At 61.3% G+C, this 24,925-nt stretch overlaps 1 protein-coding gene across 1 annotated transcript in view; it reads right to left on the bottom strand.

Annotated features, from left to right (window-relative positions):
• The window catches only part of Dtx1 (deltex E3 ubiquitin ligase 1), a 29,692-nt gene extending 5,507 nt beyond the window's left edge, over positions 1-24,185 (bottom strand). Inside the window, exons 1-3 of the mRNA XM_063225688.1 lie at positions 24,039-24,185; positions 22,843-23,646; positions 9,659-10,352 (exon numbers count right to left, since the gene is read on the bottom strand). Of these exons, the coding sequence (XP_063081758.1) occupies positions 9,659-10,352; positions 22,843-23,101 (953 nt within the window). The 5' untranslated portion in view covers positions 23,102-23,646; positions 24,039-24,185. The remainder of the gene's footprint in view (positions 1-9,658; positions 10,353-22,842; positions 23,647-24,038) is intronic.
• Positions 24,186-24,925: the final 740 nt, after the last annotated feature.

Here is a 24,925-nt window from a genome sequence, read left to right as displayed (position 1 = left end):
GGGAGCGACACCGACAATCACCATCATCACCACCACCACCACCATCACCACCATCACCACCACCACCACCATCACCACCATCACAACCACCATCATCACCATCATCACCACCATCACCATCACCACCACCACCACCATCACCATCATCATCACCACCACCACCATCACCATCATCACCATCACCACCACAACCATCACGACCACCATCATCACCATCACCACCACCACCACCACCACCACCATCACCACCACCATCACCACCATCACAACCACCATCATCACCATCATCACCACCATCACCATCACCACCACGACCATCATGACCACCATCATCACCATCATCACCACCACCACCACCACCACCACCATCACCACCATCACCACCACCACCACCACCACCATCACCATCATCACCACCATCACCACCATCACCACCATCACGACCACCATCATCACCATCATCACGACCACCACCATCACCACAACCACCACCATCACCACCACCATCATCATCACCAGCCCATCACCACCACTGCCACCACCACCACCACCATCACAGTCATCATTGCTGTCATCGCTGTAGGCTGTGTCTCTTGGCCTGGTGATGGCACTGCTCTGTGGCTGGCCACTAGGTATGGTGTGACTCCTCTCCATCTTAGAGAGGAAACCATTAAAGTGTGGCAGTGTCAACCACAGCAAGTCACCCGGTTCTCAGATCCTTGGTTTCCCTCTCTGCAAAGCAGGGCAATCGCACAGTACTGGGGGAACTGAACCCAGGGTCGCTGGGTCTCCAGGACTCTTGCTGTGGGCAGAGTTGGAACCACAGATGATCAACTTGGAACAGGATGGCAGTGAACTTTAGGGGTGGCCCTGCAGCGGGTGTGTGGGGAGGGGCCGTGATGGTTGCCTCCCCGGGCTTGTCTGCCTTATAAGGCTTGAGCCTGGCCAGTGCTACCTGGTCACTGGTCCCCAGCGGGCACAGCTGGCACAGAGGAGCTGGCTGGGGTCCCCTTGGCAGGCCATGGCAGGTCCAGTGGCACACACACAGCATGCCCAAGGAACATGCGTGCACTTGGGCTTAGGAAACACAGCACATGCACAAATGCATACTGTAGCACACACAGAAGACCCCACACATGCTACGTGCTTTGCACTGAGATGCACCAAACCGTCTCCCAGGGAACACACAGCAGATACGTGCACCCACATACCCCAGAACCCCCATCCCCATACATACACAGACACAGGCGTGCACATGCTGAGGGAAGGTGCTGCACACACCAGGGCACACTTACCACGTGTACACACAGATACACCCGGGTAACACCCGCTGCCCACAGACACGCAGATAAGAGCCAGACACAGATGTGTGTGCCCGAGATCACCATACAGACACGCACACACATTCACCCTCCAGGGGACACAGCCCCCATACATGTACACACAGGGCACACACACACATGCACATATGTCCACACTATCCATTCTGACACACAGAGGAAAAAGCACCCAAGCTGCAAAAGGGACACAGAGTCGCAATGAGCCACCCTGTGTGCAGGGATTCACTCACACACAGCTGGGAGGCCCTCACCCTGCACATGTGACCCTCCCTGGCTCTGTCAGATCTCCTGGGGCTTCCTGGAGGAGGTCACCACCCTGACTTCTCTCCCCATACTTTGCAAGACAGCACAGATGTTGTTTCCTCCAGCTCCTCCTCTTCCCTTCCCTGTCCCCCAGTGGAGACACTCAAATAGAGATCCTTAGCACATCTGTTCTCCCCACCCCTCTTTCTTCTTTCCTGGCTCACAAGAAGAAAACATTCCTTCCTCTATTCAGGACTGTCTGTGAAATGGGTGGACAGAAACAACAGTTAGCCCACATGGCTGCTGTCCTTTTTCTGCCAGTGGCAGACATTGCTAATCCATCACAGAACGCTCAGGCTGAGCAGAATCCATAACACGGCTCTCTCGGCAGCCTCTTCCGTCAGTGAAGCCAGTTTTCTCCCTGCGTCTGTGTAATGCCCTAAGACCCTAATCTTCTGGGCTTCTGCCCTTGGACCTGGGTAGCGGGCACCCCAGGATAGGGATGCTAGAGATCTTGGCTGTCCTAAAATGTCTGGAACTTCTTAAAAATTACAGAGCTCTGGGCTGCAAACATCAGTGTGGTCCAGGGAAGAGGGCTGTGGCAGTGGTGCTGGGGTGCAGGGGGGCAGTCCTGAGGTGGCCTCCAGCCCCTCAAGCTGCAGCCCCACCTCCTGCGAGAACCCCAGAGAGCAGAGTTCCCACGATGCCGAGCGTGGGAGCGCCCAGGGCCCCCTTTTGATGTGGGATGTGCTGTTTCCTCTGAGGTAGTGAGAACATCCTCCCGTCCTGGACAGGCGCTGCTGTTCCCGGGCCTCCCGGAAGGGGGACAGGTCTTCATCCCCTGCACTCCTTCTTGGGGCCCAGCCGGGCAGAGTGTCTGGGGATCCTCCCAGTCTCCTGAAACCTGCGCTGAATGGAAGTGCATCTGGCTCCCCGTGGGCAGAGATGCAGCCCACTGTCCCTCTGCTGCCTTTCCCAGTGCTGGGTCACATCCGGGGTGGCCTCGGCTCTCAAGCGCCCAGTGGTTCTGCTCTGCTTAGAGCAACATCTGACCATCTGACCTGACCCGGCCTATTCTTTTAACCCCATTTCCAATGTCTGTACCCTTTGTCTACTCCAGCCACCCTGGTCCCCCTGCTGTTCCTCAAAAGCCACAGACAAATTCCCACCCCCAGGGCCTTTGCATGTGCCAATCCACTTCCCAGCATGCTCTTCCCTGCATACTTTGATGGACTTTGCAGTTTTATCTGACAAAAGGTCTCGCTCTCATGTTGCCTGATTAGGCAGACCTCCTAGAGGAGCTGTCTGTGTCCTTATTTCATTTATTTTTGTTTTCACGGCACCAAGATGACCTGACATAACACAGTCTGGAAGCACAGCCGGGCCCTGTGTGATCTGGTCTGTCTCGGCCTCTGATCTCACCTCCAACCCCTCCACCCTGCACTCCGGGCACCTCGGCAGTCCCAGCACAGAGCAGAGGTTCGGGGACGGATGGAGGAGGGGACTGAGTGGGGCAGACACTTGACTGACACTGGCGCAGTCTCAGGTGAGCTCACTGAGGGGACGCCCGGCAGTTTGGCCCCAGCTCATTTTCTCTAAAGAGTTCCCCAAAATGCCGTCCATCCCACTCAGGGCAGGACTTCTGCGTCAAGGTTTCAGGAAAGCCTTGGGAAGTCAAGTTCTCTCGCCATGGCTGGAAGGCTGAAGCAGGAAGCTCTGCTGGAGGAGGAAACCTCTCCGGGATGAGCAAAGGTGGTTTCACTCCTGCTCTGGCTGACGGGCAACGTTCACAGGAGGACGAGAGGACGCAGGGACAGTCCCCGTGTGCTGTTCTTCACACAGTTCCCTGCCTTTTCCTGCCCACCTTTGCCATCCTGTTCCCTGCCTACATATACTGAATCTGCCCTTGGAAGATGGGCTCAAGGTCACCATCTGCACAAGGCCTTCCTTTCTCCCTTCTTTTTTCTTTCTCCCTTCCCTCTTTCCTTTCTTAATTTTTTCTCTTTTGTCCTGTTCATTTGAGACAGAGTCTCACTATGTCACTCAGGCTGGATTTGAATTCGTGGGGATCCTCCTGCCTCAGCCTCCCAAGTGCTGTTATTACAGGTATATGCCATCAGGCCTGGCTTGCCGGTATTTTTTGACCTGATTGAAGTAAATTCATATCCACTTATTTAATCCACGAGGAGCTGTGTTTTGTTTTTAATGCAGGTGTTTTCTGCCTTTGCTATCTGTAGCACTCCAGGCTGCACCGTGGGCCTCACGCATGCTAAGCAAGTGCTCCACCACTGAGCTACATGCCCAACAACACAGGCCTCGCCGTCTTGCTTTGCAGCCCATGGTCCCACTCTTACGTCTTCTGTCAGTTGTGAGCTACTGGAAATGTGTCTGACCCGCTCCTGTAACCTCAGGGCTGAGGGCTGATGGGGACTCTCTGTGCAGCGGGTTGTCCTAAGTACTGAACAGGAGGGATGCGCTGAATAAGAAACTAGTCTACTAGCTCCGTCGTCTATTGGCAAGGGGGCCCTTAGAAATAGGACTTATAATTTCATATGATCTCCAGCCCCAGCAGCAAGGTTGGAGCAGAAGAAAGAAAATTAAATGGCACGCAGACCACTCCTTACTTGGCACCACGGCAGACATCACCAATCAATCCTAGCACCCCCTCTCACCAAGAGGCAATTTCTATCCCTCTCTCCATACCATGCCCCAAGAAGTCACCAAGAGGTGAAACCTGTTTGTCATCTATTTTGCAGATGACTACATGTGAGGAAGCCCTGGGAGAGGAAGTGACTTTGCTGAGGTCACCCGGCTGATAAGTGGTGCAGCTGACGCCAGGTCTAGAGTTTCTAGGGCAGAGCTGGGGCTGCCCCCAGAGGCTGGCTGTGAGGCCACCTGGACTGAGCCAGCCTTTGGAGTCCCTGTGTCCTCACGGGGACCAGAGTCTTGTGGTCCTTGGGCCAGGACCACAGAGCTGGCTTAGCCCCAGGCATGTGCTCAGGCGTACGTGCCCGCTCCAGCCACTCCTCTCTGTCCTTTTAGGGGCTCTGGACCCCAGGGAATAGGCAAAATGGCCACGTCATGGGGGGAAGGAAGTACAGCGGTGCTTAGGGGCTCCTCGCCCCCACTTTCTCCTTCTCCCGGTCCTGCTTGTGTGTCCTGTCCCCTCCACGCCCGCTGCACCTTGTGGCTGGGTCCCTGCCCCTCTCCTCCGGGAGACCCTGCTTGGGGTCACATCCCCCCCGCCTCCCACAGAGACCTGCAGGATGTTGCATCAAGCCCCAGGGGAGGGCGCAGACCCCGGGCGCCCCGTGGCCATCCCCAGCTGCCTCTGGGCTCTGCTCACTTCCCCTTCCCCTGCACCAGTGCTCTCTGGCACTGCCAGCCATGCCCTGCAGCCTCCCTGGGTCTGTTTCCTCGCTGCCCCATGGGACCACCCTCTCCTGCCCCCCACCCACCTCCTGGGGAGCGCAGGGCACAAAACCCCACTGAGACACTGTAGAGGTGGCTGGCTTTGGGGGTGCAGCTTTATTGGGAGGGCTGAGGGCTCTGTGCCTCCCTCTCTCTGGGTCTGTTGGGAGCCAGGCAGGGTGGGGAGGGCAGGGCTGGCAGTTCCCACGGTCCAGCGGCCACGTGGTGGGTCAGGGTGTGTGGTTTGCCCCCCCAGGGAGCGGGCGGGAAGTGCTTCAGGTGGGGGCTGTGGCCGGGAGCAGCGTGGGGTCTGACCCTGCGGTGAGCGGAGCTGAACCACCCAAACCACGGGGGCCAGGAAAAGCGAGGGGGGCTGGGCAGGGCTGCTGGGGCCAGGGAAGGGAAGACAGCTAGGGCTGTACCTTGCTTTAGGTGCATTAGGATTTTTAAACTACAGAAGAACTTGCAAAACAAAATGGGAATTCTTTTCAACAAAAGTATACAAGAAACTTATAAAGGAAAATACCTCCCCACCAACAAGGTCTGCCTCTGCACTGTCTGCTGCTTTGGTGGACTGCAGACTTTTTGCAGGGTTCAGACAAGCCTGTTACAACGGTCACACATGTCCCTCTCTAGCTTGTGCCTTCTGTTTTTCCTGGATATGAGCCAAAGTCCCCACCTCACTCTGCCGGGCCCTGGGCCACTGGGCCTCTTGCTATCTTTGATTTTCTCTCCTAGCCAAGTGGGCCCCATCAGCCTTCTTCAACACATAAGACTGGAAGTTTCTGCCACAGGGCCTTTGCACAAGCTGCTCCTGACTCTGGGATGCTCATCTCCCAGCCACAGGGCCTTTGCACAAGCTGCTCCTGACTCTAGGATGCTCATCTCCCAGCTCTTTGGTGGGGGGGCTGCTATTTCTAACTTTTATTTATTTTTGCAGTACTGGGGATAGAGCCCAGGGCCTCACAATGCTAGGCAAGTACTCTGTCACTGAGCCACATCCCCAGCCTTATGGCTTGCTTTTCAATTTTGATTCATCTATGCTCAAATGGTATCTGTATTTAAAATTGCATTCATTTAAAGAAATAAAGTAACGGCTCTCTGTCACTTCCTACACCCTTCCCCTTCCTGATTTGTTAACAGGTACTCTTCTCTCCCACACTGTAGAATTTCTTTTTTTATGCCTCGTTTGTCCCCCACGGGGATGTGAGCTACGGTTCTCTACTGTGGCCTCGAAAGTAGCTGCTCAATTAATAGGTTCTAATTGATTAATGAAAGACAGACACACAAGCATATGGGAAAATCAAAAGATGTGGCCCACGGGAAAGCCAGACAAAGAGTTAACACTCTGACTGCCAAGAGCCTTGCAGAATCAATGAGGGAGCCATAAACAGCCCAGAGAGGCTTAAGCAAGAGAGATAAACAAGTCATTGGCAAAAGGAGGAACCACTTAGAGCCAGTAAACAGGAAAAGGTTCTCAGACTCAACGAGGGACCCAGAGGGCTGCAAACTTGCCTGACGTCACTCTGGGGAGGCTGGCGACACTGACTTGGAAATGTTCATGCTGGACAGTGATCTATGTCACCAGCCTCCTCTCACAAGCTGCCAGAACTGAGGACCAGAGAGGGCAACGGACACAGTTTTGTCACACAGCAAGTGAGAGCCCGAGCAGATGCCTCAGGAAATCGGGACGGGCCGCAGCTGTCCCTCCACCGCCCACCTACCACGTGGGTGGAAACTCTGAGGCTGGTTCCCCTGCCCCACAGCTGCACTCCAAAGCGCTGGACGCTGACCTCTTGGGAGACAGGCGGGTCCTCCCGCCCCTGCTTGGCCCCCGGGCCTGGGCTGCCAGCTGGCTGCTCACCCAGTAGTATCGAGTGGAAAAACCCGTGGCCAGGTGGGCACGCTGGGCTGTGTGGCTCTGGGCCTCCCCGTGCCCCCACTCCCAGCGCTTTCGATCACATGTGACGATTTTAACACAGGTGCAGCCTGTCAGCCCTGCTGAGCCCGCACCTGTGAGAGGGGGTCATCACAGCTGTTTGTCAGAGGGGGAAACTGAGGCTTGAGGTCATTTGCTCAGTCACCCAAGCAGGGGGCCCACGAGGGTGGGGGGCAAGAGAAGATGGGGAGAGGCGGAAAAGGAGGGGCGCAGAGCCAGAGAGAGGTGGAGGCTGAGACTCGGGGAGGGGACCCACAGAGACCTCGCTTCCTGGGCTGAGGTCCCACCAGCACTGGGAACGGGCTGCCCCTGGACACCGAGCTCTTTCACAAGGCGCCTGAGAGGAAATGAGGTCATTAGGGTGGCCCCATCCAACAGGGGGGCGTCCTCCCAGGAGGAGGAGACCTGCACACAGGCGCCCGGCAGAGGGAGGGTGACGGGAGGACAGGCGGACAACAGGCCACCTCCTGGAGGTGGGAGTCCCAGCCTCCAGCCCCGGGCAGGGCGCCTTCTGCCATCCCAGCCATTCAGCTGTTGTCCCGGCAGCAGCCCTAGTGAAGGACAGAGACCCAGAGGCGGGGCTGCGGACCAGCGTGTCACAGGAGGCCTGGCCGCTGGCCCCTGAGCCACCCTCCCCCACCCTTTCCCATCAGAGGCTGTGCCTGGCCTGGGTTGCCTTGGCAACAGAAAGCTTCAGCCTGGAGGAAAAGGGGGCTCCCCAGCCCCTGCCCAGTCCCGGCTCAGGCCCTGGACTCTCCTGCCGGGTGCTAAGCCAGGGGTATATTTAGTGGGGTCCCCACTTGGAGGTGGAGGACTGGGGTGACACTGCATGGCCGGGGAGGCGTGAGGGGGCCCTTGTCTGTCCCCTTCCCCATCTCCTGACCTCTAAAATAAACGGCTGTGCTCAGGGAGGATCAGAAGTGCTCCCTGGGGAGGAGGGGACACTAGTGTGGACGGGTGAGGGACCCACGGGCGGGGGAGGAGGTCTCAGCGGGTCCCAGGAGGAGGTGAACATCATTAGCTCCCCCGGGAGAACTCTGTCTTCCGCACAGCACAGCCCTCGAGGGCTCAGGCACGCTCCGTAGCTCCCCAGGACCAGCAGCACCACCTGTCCCTGTACCCCACCTGGGGAGAAACCTCAGTCTCCACTGCCCCACGAGGGCACCTCTAATCCCAAGCACACACTCAGGTCTTTAGGCCCCTTGGGGTTCACGCTGCCTCCTGCTCCCCTGGGCTTGCGTGTGCCCCTGGCTGGCACCTCACCCTGCAGCCCTGCTCTGAACAGCCCCGGTGCAGACGTCCCTGCTGTTCTGCCTGCCTGGAACAGCATTGCCCCACAGCTGGCCCTCTCTCTCTCCCTGTCTTTCTGTCTCTCCGTCTGTCTGTCTGTCTCTCTCTCACCGACACAGTTCTCACTGTTTGTCTCACCACCCGCCTGTGCGTTTCCTGAGCACGCAGGCCTGTCTGTCTGTCTCTGCTCTTGGTCCATATTTGGAAAATCAACCCTGGGTGAGAAAGCTGAGTAATTCCCGAGCTGCCCTGAAACAGTGGCTTTCACGAATTTTGTCAATGACTAAGAAATTCATGTCATCTGGCCCCTACTAGGTGTGTACAGAAGTGACATAAAGGTCCATCCGTCTGGGCCAGTGTCCTTGTCCTATCCTGCCCTGCCCTGTCCTGTCCTTTTTATTCTGCTGCAAGAAACTCCTGGGGGCCAGCCCGAAGGCCACAACCATGCCCACTTTGCGGATCTCAGGTCGCCACTGCCAGGGTGATTCACACCTCCCCTCCCCCACACCGGCCCTTTTAGCCCTGTCCCGGGCTGGAGGCCCATCTTCCTGCCTGCCGGGCTTCCTCGGGGCCTGCTCCTCTGCTTGGACTGTCCAAGACTGGGCTTCGGGGTGGGCAGCAGGCAGCGGATGGGCAGCAGCTCCCTGAGTTCCTACCGGGGCCCCGGACTGTGGCCTCGGGATTCCCAAATCGGGTAGCACCTGGGTTCCCTTTCTGAGTGAACTCGGACTGGCAAAGCCAAGTGGTAAAACTGGGCCCAAAAGGGCTGCCAGGGCTCCGGCGGGAACGGAGGCTCCCTGGCCACTGCTCCAAGTGATTCTGTCTCTGCAGCCCACTTTGAAAGCCAGTGAGTTAATCCAAAGCGATGCCCCTGCTGCCGGTGCCGCCAGCAGTGGAAGCACGGTAAACTGACTCTCACTGGTGTGGACGTGAGCAAGTGCAGCTGGACCCCCAAGGTCCCCCAAAGTCCCCCAAAGTCTGAGGCCAGTACAACCCAGACTCTGGAAGCCTACAGGTCTGGGTGCGGGTCCCCAGGCCCCCCGCGGTGGCCCTCAGACCGACCCAGCCTCCCCCCCGGACCATGAGGAATTGTTGGGGTTCAGCACACAATAAATACGAAATCCGCACCGCGGTTGGTGTTGCTGGCACGGCCCGCCCTGAATTTTGAGTTCTTGGGGAAGTTTTCAGCGCAGGGGTTCAGCTCGAGGTCTGCAGACCTGGATGCAGGGACTCGCCTCAGAGGGTCCCTGCGCGCTCATAGGAGTGCGCTGAAGCGGTCAGCTAACGCCCTGTGCACAGCCCTCAGGACGCTGGGCCCGGGCCTCCCGTTCGCTCGCTGCAATTCTCTGCCCCCAGCCCTAAGTGCACTGCCACCCCTACCCGACTTGGCCCTTGCCGCGGTGACCCCAGGTCCCCTCTCCGAGCCCTGTCTTACCCTGGCGGGATGGAGGCTCGCGCGCTCACGCTGGCGGCCGCACGCTGGGGTCCAGGCCGGTTGAGGTTGTTCTGACCCGGGGTGGGTGCACCGCTGGGGGCGCTCGGGCTCCTCGGGGGCAGCGCGGGGGGCGGCGCAGGCTCGGCAGGACCGGTGGTGGTGGCGGCGGGCGCGGCCCAGAGCGCGGCGCCGGCGAAGGTGGTGCTGGGGCGCACGGCGAGCGCGCCCGGGGGTCCGCCCGGAGGGGGCTGCGGCTGCGATTGCGGCGCGGCGGGCGCCTTGCGGCGCTGCGAGGCCAGGATGGCGTTGGAGGCGGCGCGCGTGCTGTTGACCAGCACGCACTGCTGGCACGAACAGGGCTGGCCCGAGCTGGTGCCCACGGGCCAGGACTGCGACTTGGGGATGGAGCCCACGGTGAGCGGGTAGGCCAGGTCCAGGCGGCGGCGCAGGCGGCGGCGGCGGCGCGTCTGGCGGTTCATCTGCGACATGCTATCGAAGTAGATGAGGTAGCAGAAGCCCAGTGACGAGAGGTCGAGCCACGGGTGCTGCTTCTCGTAGGCGTTCTGGATGGTGATGCAGATGTCCATGTCGTAGGCCGTCCAGGCGCCGCCGTCGCTCTCCCATTCCCACACGATGCCCTTGCCCGGCGCCGACGACGGGTCGTAGAAGTTGCGCCTCACTGGCCGCATGGTGCCTGTGGGGACCGGGGAGGGCCATCAGCTGGACGGGCCGGTGGGGCGCGGCATGGGGGGCACCACCGGGGTCGGGGGTCAGCGGGGCCCCCAGGGGAGCAGCGTCCAGGGGACACGGGTGGGGGAGAAGGGTCAGCACGGCGCGGAGGCGGGGTGGGGCTGGGGGTCCCTGCGCCAGGACGGGGTGCAGGGTCAGCAGAGGGGCCCAGGGTGGGAGCCGGCAAGGGGCGGAGACATCGGGGTCAGCGGGAGAGTCGCCCCACCCTGGGGTCCCACCTGGGTGGAGGAGGGCACCCCTCCTGTTTACAATCCTCGCTGCCCCCCAACTCCTCCCCTGCCCTGCCCCCTGGCTGGTTTGCCTCACGCGAGCCCCTTCACTGTGGCCCTGGCTGCCCCCCGCCCACCGGTGGGTTTTATCCCCTGCTGAGGCCCAGGGTGTGCTTCCTGGGTGGCCGCTTGGTCCGCACTCGGGTCCATTTCGGCTTGGGTTACGCTAATCCTCCAGCCTGTGGCTCCTTGACTCGGACCCCGCATTGCTTTAGTATTTTTGCATTGGTTTCTCGGTCCACCTCTGCTCTGTGAGCGCTTGCTGACCGACAGCCTGCCCTGTGCAGGGCCCACACTTAGTGCACGCCCCACAATAACTGCAAGGTTGGCATTAGGGCCCGGTTCTCCCCACCACCGCTTCTTGTCGGCCCAAGTTTAGGTGCTCTGATTGCGGGGGGACCCCGAGGTACCTAGTGGGGACCCGGGCTGGCTGCAGGCTGCAGGCCCTCACAGCCTTTCTGCGTGTGTTGGGCCGCGGGGCTGCTGCATGAGACGCTTCGCGGGGTGCATTTCACACCTCTGCAGAGAGGAGGCCTCGGGCAAGTCCCCGGAGCTCCCCAGACCTCATCCGGAAAATGTGGGTGCTGCTGATCCACACCCACCCTGGGACAGTGGGGAGGACGCTGTGTGAATCCCCCAGGGCCGGCTGAGCAGCAGACAGACCTCGCTCAAGCCCCGGCCCCTGACTTTCCAGCTCTCAGGCTGTGGCCCGGCCACTCACTGTCCATTAGCATCAGCTTTCTCAACTCTAAAACGGGGCCCAGCAGACCTTCCTCGCTGGGGTGTGGCCAGGACAGGCCAGATCTGGGCTGCCTCTACTATGACGACCCCCAAGCCCACCACTGCCAGCCGCCTCTTCTCCCGAGGGCCAGGTGCCGCCCCTTGGAGCGCCGACAGGTGCCCCAAACCCTGCGCAGCCCAGGCAGAACCTACTCTTCCGCTGCTGCCGGGATCCACCCCACCTGTCTCCCCGTTCCCCGTCCTTCCTCAGACCTGAAAACCTGGGACGTGGCCTGGACCCCCTGCCCTGTGCTGCACACCCAGCCCGGCAGCAAGCCAGTAGCTCCACCTCCGACACAGGTGTGTGTGACACACCTCTCCCCACACTCCCTCCTCACCCGGGTCCACACCACTGTCTCCTCCTGCCCAGACAGTCCGTCCCCACGTGGCAGCTGGGGGCTCCTGCTCAGCCCCTCTGATCACACACCTCCTCCACTCAAACTCCTCCGTGACTCCCCCGACCTGGAGTGAAAGCCAGAGTCCTCAGAGTGACCTACAAAACCCGGTGCTGTGTGGCCCTGTCACCCTCTCCCAATGATCGTCACTCTGCTGTCACTCACTGTACTCCAGCCACTCCGGCTCCCTGCAGCTCGCCAAACATCTCGAATCCTGTGCAGCCCCAGGGTCTTTGCACTGGCTGTGCCTTCCGCCTGGAACATGACCCGCCCATGCCCAGGTGTTCTTGGAGTTCTGTGTTCTTTGGGGCCATCTCCACAGCTCACCCCTCTAAGCCACCTGCCTCCCCACCGCTGCCCTCCCACCCAGGTTATTTTTCTCCTGGGCTTGCATGCAGCCCGGCACATTTGAACCTGCAAGCTTTCTACATCTGGTCTCCACACGTGGGAGACCAGGGGTCTTATTCACTGCTGGCTGCCTGCACACAGTAGGTCCTCACAGCACAGGGCCAGTTCCACACCCGAGTGTCCCCCCGCCCTCGCTGGCCGGCCCAGGATCTGCAGCCAGGTGGGGGAGGGGACCCACCTCACCTTGGGGAGTCCATCTCACCTCCTGACCACAGGCCAGTCTGACTGTCCCCACTCAGGGCCGGACGAGCTTGTCCCCTGTCTGCTCTGTCTGAAAACCAGGCTATAGACTGTTGTGTCCCTCTCCACTGCCCAGGCGCCGACAGCTGGGGAGACGGGGTACACAGCCCGTTGTTCAGGTAAGAAGCCCACTGGGAAGTGTGGGTAGGTGGGGGCCACTGCCCAGCCACAGAAATAAGGTCTCTGGGCTCCCATAATGTCCCAGCCAATCACATGAAGACCCCCGGGCTCCCAGCCCTGGGCCTCTGGGCAGCCGTGGCTGGAGGCAGGTTTATCACTGTAACTGGGTGAGCGTATTGATTTCCTTTCCCGATGGTGGTACTGCTCCCAGTGCGGGCCCAGGAGGGGATCTGCTAGAGAGGAACCCCTGGACCCCACTCCTGCTTGCTCCTGCGGCCTAGTCTTCCCCTCTCAGGGCCTCAGTTTCCCCATCTGTGAAAGGCAGGGTCATGAACTTCACATCTGATGTGCGGAGCTCCCTGGGAGCCATCAGGAGCACAGAAAGAAGCTGCAAACAGGCCCTATTTACCCGTCGTGTGCACCAACTCGAGCGGGGCGGGGCAGCTCAGGTGGGGAAGGCCAAGGGAAGTGTCTGGGGTTGCTTGTACATCCTAGCTCCCATGTCCTTGTCTGTGGGGGACTCATCCCTATCCGAAGAACTGCTGGGGGACAAAACAATCTAACACGTGTGCAAGCGCGCCCAGCGGAGCCCGGCATGCAGCAAGTGATCAGTGAATGGTAGTAAAGGCTGCTGTTGTTACATCATCTGCTTCATGTGATGAACTCCTATTCAACCAGCAAAGCCCTTTGTGCATCTGTCTCCTCCAGCAGGTGCTTGTGGGCTCACACAGTTCTTTTTATTTTGTATCTATCCCTGACTGTCACTAACTTTTGCTGTGTTCCATCTCTCTCTTGTTTGTTGATGACTTTGGGGAGGAGAAGGACCAAGTCTGACCCCATGGCATTTCCACCAGGACCAGGAACAAAGCTGGGTGCACAGGAGGTGGCCGCCCCTGAAATGGACACCCTACTTGGCACCTAAGAGATCAGAGAGGAGGAAAGGGGAGGGAGTTCAGGGCCACACGGCCAGGGCACCTGAGTCCAGGCACAGGAAGGCTCCAAAGGCCAGGGCTTTGGCTGACCTTCCCACAAAGGCTTATGGGAGCTGGGCTGGCCGGCTCTGCTCTGGGGCTCCATTTACCACGTATCGATTTTCCTGCCTGTTTACTGGTAGTTATTAAAGCTCGTGTCCCTGGAGTCCTTTTGAAACCAGATTGGAGCCAGGAGAGCTGGAGTAATTAGGGCGGCTGCCGCCCTCCCCGCTGGGCTCTGCACCCGCCGTGCCCGCGGCTACCCATCCGTCCACCTCGCTGGCCCGGGCTGGCCTGCCTGGATTTGGAGCTCGAGATTTCCCAGAGAGCGGCCTGCGAGGTGCTCTCTCCTCCACCGCGGCCTTGGCCTAGATTCTCTGCACAACGGCGGGGCTAAGAGGGGCTGGCGCCGCCTGGGAGACGGCAGGGCCGCAGCACCGTGGCCTGGACGCAGCGCGGGTCACTCTGCCCTGTCCTCGAGTGGCCGCAGCCTCTGCCCTCAAGGAGCCGGGCTGGCCTCGGATCTGCTCCCCACAGCAGTTCGGAGTTTGTGTCAAGCGAGGTCCGCTTCCGAGCCTGCTTTTCTGTGTCTGCCTTGGTCCTTCCCCCATCCTCCCTCTCCCCCGTTTCTTAAGAATGTTTGGTTCAAAAATTCCAACCTCGGTCCAGCTGAGAGGCCGGAGAGGGACTCTGGCCAGATGTCAGCTGGTGCTGGACAGCGGGGCTGGGCCCCAGAGATGTGTGGGGGCGGCTGCTTGGGGCCTGGAGGGGCAGGGAGACACAGTAGGAGGGGGAGAAGGTGCTGGAGAGTCACAGAGACCAGAGACACCAAGTCCCAGCACTGAGCCCAGGGTTGTGGTAAAGGGGGCTGCGCTCACAGGGATAGGAGTTTGAGAGACAGAAAAAAGAAGGCAGGAAACCTGGAGGCCGCAGCTATCGAGGGCATCAGGGAGAACAGAGGCCAGGCCAGGAGAGGAATGGAGACCACAGGGAGAAAACACAACAGCTGAACAACGATCAGCGTTCTCCGAGCTCAGTCTAGGATACCCAGAGTGACAGGGAGCTCACTACCTCACCTGGGGTCACTTGTTTAGTTGTGCGGGTTCCTGCCCCAAGCACATGGACCTGACCCGAAACCTCCCCACCATCTCTGCCACCCAGAGGTGGGGTGTCTGGGTGGCTCAGCCCCCAGCTGTTGGCCTTAGGAAAAAGTTAAGAGAGAGCACAGAGAGGGCACAGCCCACCACACCGTTCCTCCCTCCCTCGCAGGGCAGCCTCAGGGCCCGGCAGGGAGCCCCTCCCTTTGGGGGTGGCTTCCCGGAGGGAAGTGATCTCAGTTTGGGGCACCCAGACCCTGCCGGGAAGGGGGCCCGTGGGAGGCAGTCATGGGACATCCTGTCAGGTGGGGGAGGCCGGGGCTGAGCACAACTGGATGCCGAGCCCCACAGGGGACTTTGCCGGCCTCGGCTGTCCCAGAAATAAGACTGACGAGTGTCCCTAAGTGGGGGGTGGGGGAAGCGCTGGCCCAGAGTGGGTTGGAGCCACCCGAGGTGACCTGCCAGCACTCAATCGTGGCCGCCTGCTCTGTTGAGCCTACATTCCGGAGGAGGAAACTGAGGCACAGAGGCCAAGCAGCAACCATGTGGATTACTGTGAGCTCCTGGCTGCACCCTTTGGCTATCACTGAGTGCCTGGCCAGCGCTCTCACAGTAACGACGACAGTGACAGTGACAGGTAACAGTGAGGACACACTGACCAGCCCAGTGCTTCGGCCAAATCACCCTCTGGTCCTACCCTAGCCCAGGTGTGTGTGCCCCATTATTGGCTCGGTATGACAGCGGGGGAGTCAGCTGGGCAGGGTGGCGGTGCCTCCTCCCCACGCTGCGCCTGCCCAGCCCTCAATCTAGATAACCCCGTGGGGCCCCCGTCCCCCGTCAGTCTCTAGGGGCTGTTGGGTGAGAACGTGGCCCATGTGGGGTTTCCGCTGGCTTGGAGCCAGCCCAGCTCCTGGAGCTGTGGCAGCCAGGCTGGGGGTGCAGAGCAGGCAGCCTGGGACAGCCAGGCCGCTGGGCACTGGAGGCTGTGGCTGGCAGGGGCTCCCTGTGCGCGAGCTCTGACACCCAAGTTCCCAAATGCCGGGAGGGTGGGCAATGGAGGGGAAGGGACAGAGTGGACGGTCACTGCGCCCTGGGGCCCAGGGAGCTGTTCTTCCTGTCTGGGAAGGGGACGCACAACGAACCTTCACGCACTCGGGTCTGACCATGCCACCTGTGGCTCCCTAGTGCCCTTAGGGTCAGTCTGAGCCCCTCGGCTCAGCCTTTCAGGCCCAGGCTGAGCAGTCTGCACAGCCTCGCCTCCTCCCCGAGACACTGGGCCTCCTCCCGAAGTGCCAGGTTGGCCGTGCCCCGTGCCCGGCTTGGCAGGGCACTGTGTCCCCTGTCCTGCAGCACCCGCACCTGCAGGACCCTGGACGCCTGCAAGCTAAGCTCAGAGAGGCTGCAGAATTAGCACCAGCACCAGCCTGGCCGCCCCTCCAGGCAGGCTGGATTTTAGCCGCCAGGGCTCCAGGGAGGTGGCACTTGGAAGAGCTAGCTGAACAGGGGAAGGACGGAAGGAAGGAAGGAAGGACAGACAGGCACAGAGGAGCTAACTGAACGTTCCTTGTGACTCCAGGCTGGGGCAGACGTGGTTTTGTTCTGGTCCACGTGCCCAGTATGTTAAAAAATAAGATCAGCATTTAATCATTGAGGTGGGCTCATGGACGCCTGGATTTCCATGGTCTGAATGTCACAGTGGCAAGGACAGGTCTCCTGGGAAACAAGGAGCAGGAGCTGAGCCTCAGTTTCCCCATGCAAGGGTTTATTGAGCACCTACTGCATACTCGGCACTGGAGAACAAAAGGTTAAGAGGATCTGGTTTTCCAGCTGCCACTTGCACTTCCTTCTTTGCAGGTTCTGTGTAGCTGGGGAAACTGAGTCTGAGAAGGAGAAGCTCTGCTAAGATCACCCCTAGCTGGCCCCTAACTGTCACATGCACAGTGTCCGAGGGGGAGGCTAACAGAGGAGCCATGCCCACGCTGGCCTCGGTGTCGCGCGTGGGGTGACTTCTGCCTGCAGCTGGAGGGAGGAGATGAAGGCCAGCCCGTCCCGGGAGACAGCCGGGCTGTGGCCGGTGCCCGTGGGACAGTCTGACTGCACATCCTTTGTCCTGCACTTCAGGGTGATGGCTCCAGGGCCTGGTGCCAGACTCGTCCTGCACCCGTCACCGATCTGCCACTGTGGTCTGGGCAGGTGGAGGTGGCAGCCTGGAGCTGGGCTAGAAGGTCATGGGAGGAGCCCGGGAAGGGACAGGCCTTGGCCAGCGTGGCAGAGGAAGGTCACAGCCACACAGGGCCTGGCAGAGACAATCCCCACTGTGGCAGCTCCTGGGGACCGAGGTCCTTATGCCCTGGGTCTCCCCTGGTGCCTGTCCTCTGTGTCACCCCGTTAGCCCCCGCTGGGACAGAAGTACCTTGTGGGTGAGGACATGTCCTGTCCTGTTGCTGCGACATTCCTGGTGCCTGGAACACAGCAGGTGCTCACTAAATCCCCCAGATGGATGAATGCTCCTCACAGTCCCCCAAGACGGTTCTTATGTTAGGGCCCCTGTTACAGGCAGGGAAGCTGAGGCCTGGGGAGGGTGTGGTCTCCCCAAACTCACAGGCTCCCACCATGGCAACTGGGAGCCGGGTCCTCGCCCGCAGCTCGCTGGCTGTAGACGCTGGGCCTCATGTGTTGGGCTGAGTTGGGTCTCCGGGGGGAGTGGATGACTGTCTAGGGGCACGGAGGCTGCCACTGGGGGTGACATAGGAGCCCTGTAGAAGAAGGGCGGCCCTGGGACAGCCTGGGGGGCAGGCGTAGGGTGGGGCTTCAGGGTCCTCAGCGTCTACCTCTGCACAGGCACCTGCTGGGGGCAGTCCTAGGACCCGACCACTGCCACCGCTGGCCGCTCCTCAGCCCCTTTCAACCCACTTTATTTTATTTTATTTTACAGTGCTGGGATTGAACTTGGGGTCTTCACACTGAGCTAATCCCCAAGTCCTTTTCATTAAAAAAAAAAAAAAAAAAAAAAAAAAACGACACCAGCAAGGCTTTGGGCCCAGAATCCCCCAGCGGCGGCCCCAGACCCGCGGGGCGCCAGTGGCGCTGTCCAAGGTACCAGGAGCCCGGGGGAGGGGTCCCGAGCACCGATGGGGCTCAGGCAGGTGCCCTCCCCGCCGCCACAGAGCGACTGAGCCCGAAGTCCTGTGATGCGCAAGGCTGGTCCCGTAGCGAGGCTGTGGGTCCCCCGGGACCAGTCCGCTAAAGGGCAGCAGCTGGCGGCCCTCCCCGGGGGCCCCAGGAGGCCTCTGCCTCGCCTGCCTTCCTCACAGCCTCCCTCTGCCCCCAGTCCGTGCTGGTGCTGGGTCTTCCACCCAGAGGAGCCTCATCTTCTCCTGCAGCTCCAGGCTCCCTCCCGGAGGCCTCCACCGACAGGAAGTCCTCCAAGAGCCCGGACCCACGACCCAGGACACCTTTACCTCCACTAGACCCCGGAGCCAATCTGATACTGGCTGATTTGACTCTGGAACTGATTTTGTCCTTCTCTGCACGGCCTGGGACCCAGCCCAGGGCCTGGTGGCTACTGAGCAGGCACCAGTGACTTCAATAAAAGCCTAATGGATTTATGGGATCACAAGACACACTGTCACCACGTGCCAGGCTGTGGCACGTCCCTGTCCCACACTGTGGTTCTTCTTGGCCCAGCCCAGGGGTCTCCAGGGGCCCTCTAACCAGGGACCTGGGCCCCTGACTCCTCCAGGGTGACCTGACTGTCACTGCCTTGGTGCAAACCCTGACAACAAGCCCCAGGGGAGCTCCCAAGGGAGAAGGGGGAGGGGACCTGCCCAGCCTGGCATTCAGTGCTGTTTCGTTTTCTAGCTTGGGCCTTGTCTGGGAACCCCAGGTTCCAGCTGGGGACTGCTAGGCTATGTGACCTTCGGCAAGTCAGTAAGCCTCTCAGGGCCTCAGTCTCCCCTTCTGGAGTCTGAATTCTGCAGCAAGTGCTTTCCCTAGGGACGGTGGCTCCTCTCCCCTGGGTGGCCCTGTCTGTTCTCCAGCAGCCTGAGTGTCCTCCAACAGGACCTTCTGCCAGAGCAGGGATCAGGGCTGAGTGGAACCTTCAAGATGCTAAAGCCAACCGCCACCTGTCACTGTGGCCTGACAGCAGACGCAGCCAGGCTTGGGGTCTGGTCCGGCATTGGAGGAGGGCACCCAGCCGGGCCTCCTGGGCCTCAGCTGCCCATGTACCCAATGGGCAGAGGGTTGCACTGGTCAGAGAGGTGCAATCTTGGATCAGCGGTCAGCTGTGTGGCCTCTGAAGCCCTGTTCCAGCAGCAGTGGACCCAGCGGCTGCAAAGGAAGTGGAGGCCTCAGGGTGACGTGGGTGCAGAAAGCCGCTCCGAGGCCAGCTGCTGGGCCTGCCTGGCAAAGCTGTTGCCCTTAGCGAGGGGCAGAGCAGCGACCCAGGACAAGGAGCAAAAAGCTTGGGAGACAGCTTGAGAGACAGACAAACCGCTGTTCCAGCAAGAAAATCAGCAGCAAGGGATGCACCTATCCCTGACCACTTCTGTGGTGCCCTCCGGCTGCCGGGATGAAGCCACCACTGTTGGGACCTGAAAGCGCCCTGGTTCAGGGGCGCGCGTGGTGGGGGAGGGGCTCCGCCCTGGAGGGATTCAAGGGAACCTCCGCCTCCACGGGGTGCAAAGCAAACAACCCAGCAGGGAAGGGGAGGGGCAGCAGCTGAACAAACAGCACCTCCTTCCCCCCTGCAGCCTGCGCCAGACACCTGCGTGACCTCTGACCTTCGGCTGGCGGCAGACAGGACCCTTGCGGGCCGGCGGACAGGCGGGCTGGGCTGTGGGCCTGTACGCATGCGCATTCGCACGTTGGGCATCCTGGGACACCCTGTCCCAAGGCCTGGACAGGTGAAGAGGCTGTCGAGCAGGGCACCCAGTCCACCCACTGCCTGCGCTGCATGGCTGGGGAACTGGTTTCTACATTTTAAATAGTTGGAAAAAAAAATTTCATGGTTCGTGAAAATGATACCGATTTCAATAAGAATTTCAAATTCCAGTGTCCACGAGCGGCCTGATCCGCACACAGCCGCCCGCCTTCGTTTGCGTGTTGTCTGTGGCTGTTTCCCAACCACGGCGCAGGGTGGGGAGGCCTAAAAGATCCACCATCTGCCCCGGCAGCGAAGTCTGCCAGCTCCTGCTGGAGCAGGGCGCCAGCAAAATCAGGCCAGGCTGCTGTCTCCCCTAGACGGAAGCTGACCTCAACAAGCCGGAGGAGGACGGGGCAGGGAGCAAATCTGCAGGGAGGTTTGGCTGGTTTCAGTGCCTATGTGTGAGCTTCGGGTTTTAAAGTTTATGTTGGCGTGTGTAAGTGTGTGAAACACACTCTCCAGGGGTTAAGAGCTCTCTCTCTCTCTCTCTCTCTCTGTCTCTTTGAGACAGAGTTTTGCTATGTAGCCCAGGCTGGCCTGGAACTCACTGCCATCCTCCTGCATCAGCCTCCCAAGTGCTGGGATTACAGGAATGCACTGCCATGCTGGGTTTGATTTAGGATCTCCTGCTCATCTCTCTTGCACACACAGTGTGCACACACACACACACTGGGTATGCAGTGGGGAATCTGTTGCTGTTTGAGGATAAAGTAGGCCTGCTTCTCTCTAGCAATCCAGCCACCTTGCTGGTGATGCAATGTTCATGCCCATTTCACAGACCTGGAAACTGAGACACCCAGCCCAGGTCATGCAGGGCAGCTCAGGGCAGCTCAAGGCAGCAAGGAGCCTGGTTCTTGGCGCTGCTCCCTGATGGACTGAGAGTCCAGGCTGGCCCAGATTGTGAGCAATGAGGGCAAAGTCCCCTCCTTGACACCGCTCTGACCTGGGGGAGCTGGCGGCCTGTAACCAGGTTGGGAGCCCCTTGTTCTCTCCTAGAGAGGCCAGGCACCCCAGGTTCTCCACCCCCTGAGTTTCCAGGCCTCTCCCTCGCTGGGGGTCTTGGCAGGCGCCCAGCAGCCTGCAGAGAGATGATCGGCTTTTTCCCTTTTCCGGCAAACAGGGGCAGGTGTGCACAGCGGGGGTGGGGTGGGGGTGGGGAGGGTAGCAGGGAGGCCACAGGACTGGACTTTGGGGGACCCGGGGCCTGGACAATCTCTACAGCCTGCATGAGATCTGAGCCTGTGGAATGCCATGCCAAGCCACCCCTTTCTCTGGCCAGACCCCTGCCCTGCCCAGAATGGAGTGGAGACTGGGCCAGCGGAGGCCCAGTCTCCCCAGGGCTTTGGGGCCCCTGTGGAATAATGGGCACAAGGACCAGAGGGCGACTGTCCTTTTCCCTCTGCACAGTCCAGCTCTCCTTGTGCCATTTTCTCCCCACTCACTGTATTCTGCACACAGTGAACTTGAATGTACCCAGCTTCTTCTACCCCAGGACCTTTGCACTTGCTGTCCCTCTCCCCAGAACATGGGCTTTCCTTGTTCATCCTTTAGCTCTCTGTTCTAACATCAGTTCCCCTGATTTATCTCACACCATCAAGACCAGTGAGTGATTCCCGTGTGACCCTGTGTTTGCTTGCTCTTCAACTATCTGGGGACCTTTGTGGCTGGTTTCCCACAGTAGTGGACCTCTACAGAGGTCCCTGACTCGCCAGCTTCTGGGACCCAGGGCTTAGTGCAGAGTCCGATAAGCAGCAAGAGGTCACTAAACCCCCAGATGACAGAGAGTCCTGACTCTGGGCCTGCCTAGAGATGGCAGCAGCCCATGCCTGGAGTCATGGAAATGAACACGCACTGAGATGCCGCGAGTCCGCCCGCATGTCCAGGCCCACTGGGCACTCGGCAGGCGCTCTAGCGTGGCGACGTCCAGCGGAACCTCCTGCATTGGTGGCCACCTCTGGGTCTGCACCGTCCTGTCCTGCACTGGCACCTGGAGCTGGCTAGCGCTTCTCACGGGCCGACTTTCGTGTCTTCCCATCCTGTCAACTGACACCAACTTCAACCCCCGCGTGTGGTTAGGGGCTCTCGCGGGCAGCACAGCTCCAGAGAGGGAGAAGGCACCTGCTGTCCCATCAGTGCTGTCACTCAGGGCTTCACGGAAGCCCTCACTGGCTGCTCCTCGTGGGCCGAGTGTGTGAAGAACTCTTGGGCAGCATCCGTGTGGCAGGACCACACTGGGGCCCGCCCAGCCCGTCACTGTGACCACAGGGCGGGAACTCGGAGCTCTCCACCATGCGACAAAGCCCGGGACAGGAGGGCGCGCGCATTTCCGTCCCCTACCACATCACCATCAACACAGCCCTCCCCGCCATTACACCCCTGAGACGGGCACTGGGATCTCCACCAAGCAACATCCGCGCACGGCCGCCAGGACTGGGCCAGCACCCCTCCACCAACACTGCACGACGCACCACTGTCACGGCCACCACCACTGGGTCCACCATCAGAACCACAGCGCTGCCACCAGCATCCCTCCGTTACCATGACACCCACATCAATACCACCACCAAGGCACCAATGTGACCGCCACCACCATTACCACCAGCTTCACCATCAACCCCCAATAATTAACCACCGCGTCTCTCCACCCCGACACTGGCAGACACCATGCTTGGGAAAAGCTTCAGCTCCGCAGCTCAGCTGCCTGGGCTTCAATCACAGCTCTGAGTCCAAATCACTCTGCTGAGTCCTGGAGACTCAATTTCTCCATCTGTCAAATGGGACTAATGCTAGTTCTATGTCAGTAAGTCATACTGCCTGGCAGTGTTGGAAACCAGGAAGAAAGCATCTGCAGCCTGTATTTGTCAACAGCCAAAGTGCAGAGGCCCGTCTGTTTCTGTGCCCAGCCAGCCTATTTGCTTTACTCCTCGGGCAACTGACAGGGACATCAAGCTTGCTACTGACCAACATTGACCCATTTTGCAGATGAGGAAACCGGGTCTCAGAGACATGAAGCACCCTATCCAAAGCCCCACAACTAATCTAAGAGGCAGCACTGGAACCCAAACCTTCAACCGGACACTATTAAGTCTGTCCCTTTTCCCAGGGCAGGGGGAGGGAGGGAGGCTGGGTCACAGATCTGGCCTTCTGCAGCCCGGCTGGCTCCCTCCCTGGAGGGCCCTGGGGGTGGGGGAATCGGCGATGGGCACCCCGAGGCCGGGGCTGCTCACCTGTGTCCTGGCGGAACTGGTGCATGGACTGCAGGTCGATGATGTAGGGCACCAGCTGGGCGTCCACCTGGCCCAGGACCACGGACCCGCGGGCGTCCTCCTTGAGCACATTCTCGATGTGGTGACACACGGTGGCCGTGTAGGGCCGCCAGCGGCTGTGCTCATTCAGCCACTCCCACACCACCACCCGGGCCACGTTCTGCGGCGGGAAGCCCAGCCCGGTCCCGGGCACCATCAGGCCCTGGCCTGGCCGCGACATGGCCACCGCGGTCTCGGGGGCCAGGTCCCCAGGCTGGCCGGCCCGGGTCCTCCGGGGCCTGGGGACAGCAGGGCACTTCCTGTCTTCCAAGAGGAAGCTGGGGGGCTCCTTTCCGGCGGGGGGCTCAGCTGCAGGGCCTGGAGGCTGGGGTGCAGGGCCGAGGGTGGCAGCCGGCTCCAGGGACCCCGCTCGCGCTCGGGCAGAGCTGGCTGGAGGAGGCGGCTGCCCGCCCGGTTGCTTCCCGGGTCCCCGCGCTCAGGTGCGGCCGCCGCGGCTCCGTCCTGGTCCGGCCTCTCCCGCCGGCCTCGGTCCTCCGTGGCTGCCACGCAACGTCTGTGGCGGGGAGGCCCGGCCAGCCTGCCCTCTGCGGGCTCCGCAGCGCTGCGCTCCGGCTCGCGGGCGGCCTCCCGACGGCGGCGGCCTCGGTCCGCGTCCCCGCGCGTCCGCGACGTCCTGGGAGGCCGGGTGGGCGCCCGGGCTGCGGGGGGCCGGCGGGGAGGGGGGCGGGGGCCGCGGGCACGCCCCACCCCACTCGTGCTCGCGACCTGCGGGGGGCGGGGAGAGGGCCCTTTAAGGGGTGCGCGCGGCCCCCTCCCCCTTCCCGGGGACCTGGGCTGGCGGAGAACAATGGGGAGCGCCGGGGTGCAGCGGGGGGCCGGGGCGCCCCGCGCCTCCCGGGGCGGGCCCTGCGGCGGGGACTCGGCCCGAGCTCCTGCTCCTCCCGCGGCGCCCCCTTCCCAGCCGCTCGCCCAGGGCCGGCGCCCCGCGGGGCTGCGGGATTCGGGGCGCGCGGGGTGCGGGGTGCGGACGCCCTCCGGGGTCGCGCCGATGAGGGCGAAGCCCGACAGCGCGGGGCTCCTCTGGGGGTGGCGCGGCCCCAGCCCACCCGCGGGACCCCCGGCTCGGGGTGGGGTCCCCCCGCACCCCCCAGCCTCACCGCCTCTCCCGCGCCGGCTCCGCTCCTCTCCGCTCGCGATCGCGCGCGCCGCCGCCTGGCTCCGGGGCGGGGGGAGCCGCGGTCCCGCCTCCGCGCCCTGCTGTCCCCGCCGCGCCGCCACTCAGCCCCGCCACCGACGGGAGGAGCGCGCAGGCCGCGGGCGCCGGGATCCCGCGGGTGGGGGAGGGCGGGCCGGGCCGCAGGGGGAGGGGAGGAAGGGGCGGAGACACTGCGCCCCGCAAGCCTCCTGGGCGCCCCAGTCCTCGGTGGTCCCCCCAGCCGGAGCCCCCCACCCCAGGCGCAGCGCGGGATGGTGAGCCATGAGGGGTCCCCTGCGGGAATCTTTATCATCTTTGTGTTCCAGCCACCCAGTCCAGGGCCTGCACACCATGGGCACCCCATAAATGCTCGGGGGTCCAGGGAGCACCCTGAGAAGGCTCTGGAAGCATCCGGGGAGCCTCTGCATCTGCTCCTCACTGCCAGGGCCTGGTACAGCCGCGTCAGAGCCACAGGGAACACAGAACCCAAAAGGCACAGATGGAAAGACTGAGGCCCAGCCTGGGGGCAGGACAGAACCAGGGTCCAGCACAGCCAGCCCAGCGCCTGCAAGCAGCCTACTCCCCCTGTGCCCTGCTTCGGGTGACAGAAGGGTGGCAGACCCTGCTTCCCCAGGCAGGGGACCCTGAGTCACAGCTGTCTGCAAACAGTAGGTGCTCAGTAAATGCTGGGGGGAGGCAGAGGCAGAGATCAAGGGAGGGCGAGGGCCCGCAGCCTCCCAGAGCTGGACCTGCCAGCCAGAGCGTGCCCCTGCACCCCGCCCGGGCCCTGTGTCCTGCGCCCGGTGGCCTTTCCACCTCTGCCTTCCTGGCCCTGGTCCTGGCCCTGGC

Source organism: Cavia porcellus, unplaced genomic scaffold, assembly GCF_034190915.1.
Source record: "Cavia porcellus strain 051 isolate PalLab524CR breed Dunkin Hartley unplaced genomic scaffold, mCavPor4.1 scaffold_16, whole genome shotgun sequence".
Classification (NCBI taxonomy): domain Eukaryota; kingdom Metazoa; phylum Chordata; class Mammalia; order Rodentia; family Caviidae; genus Cavia; species Cavia porcellus.
This window is presented reverse-complemented; position numbering and strand designations above follow the sequence as displayed.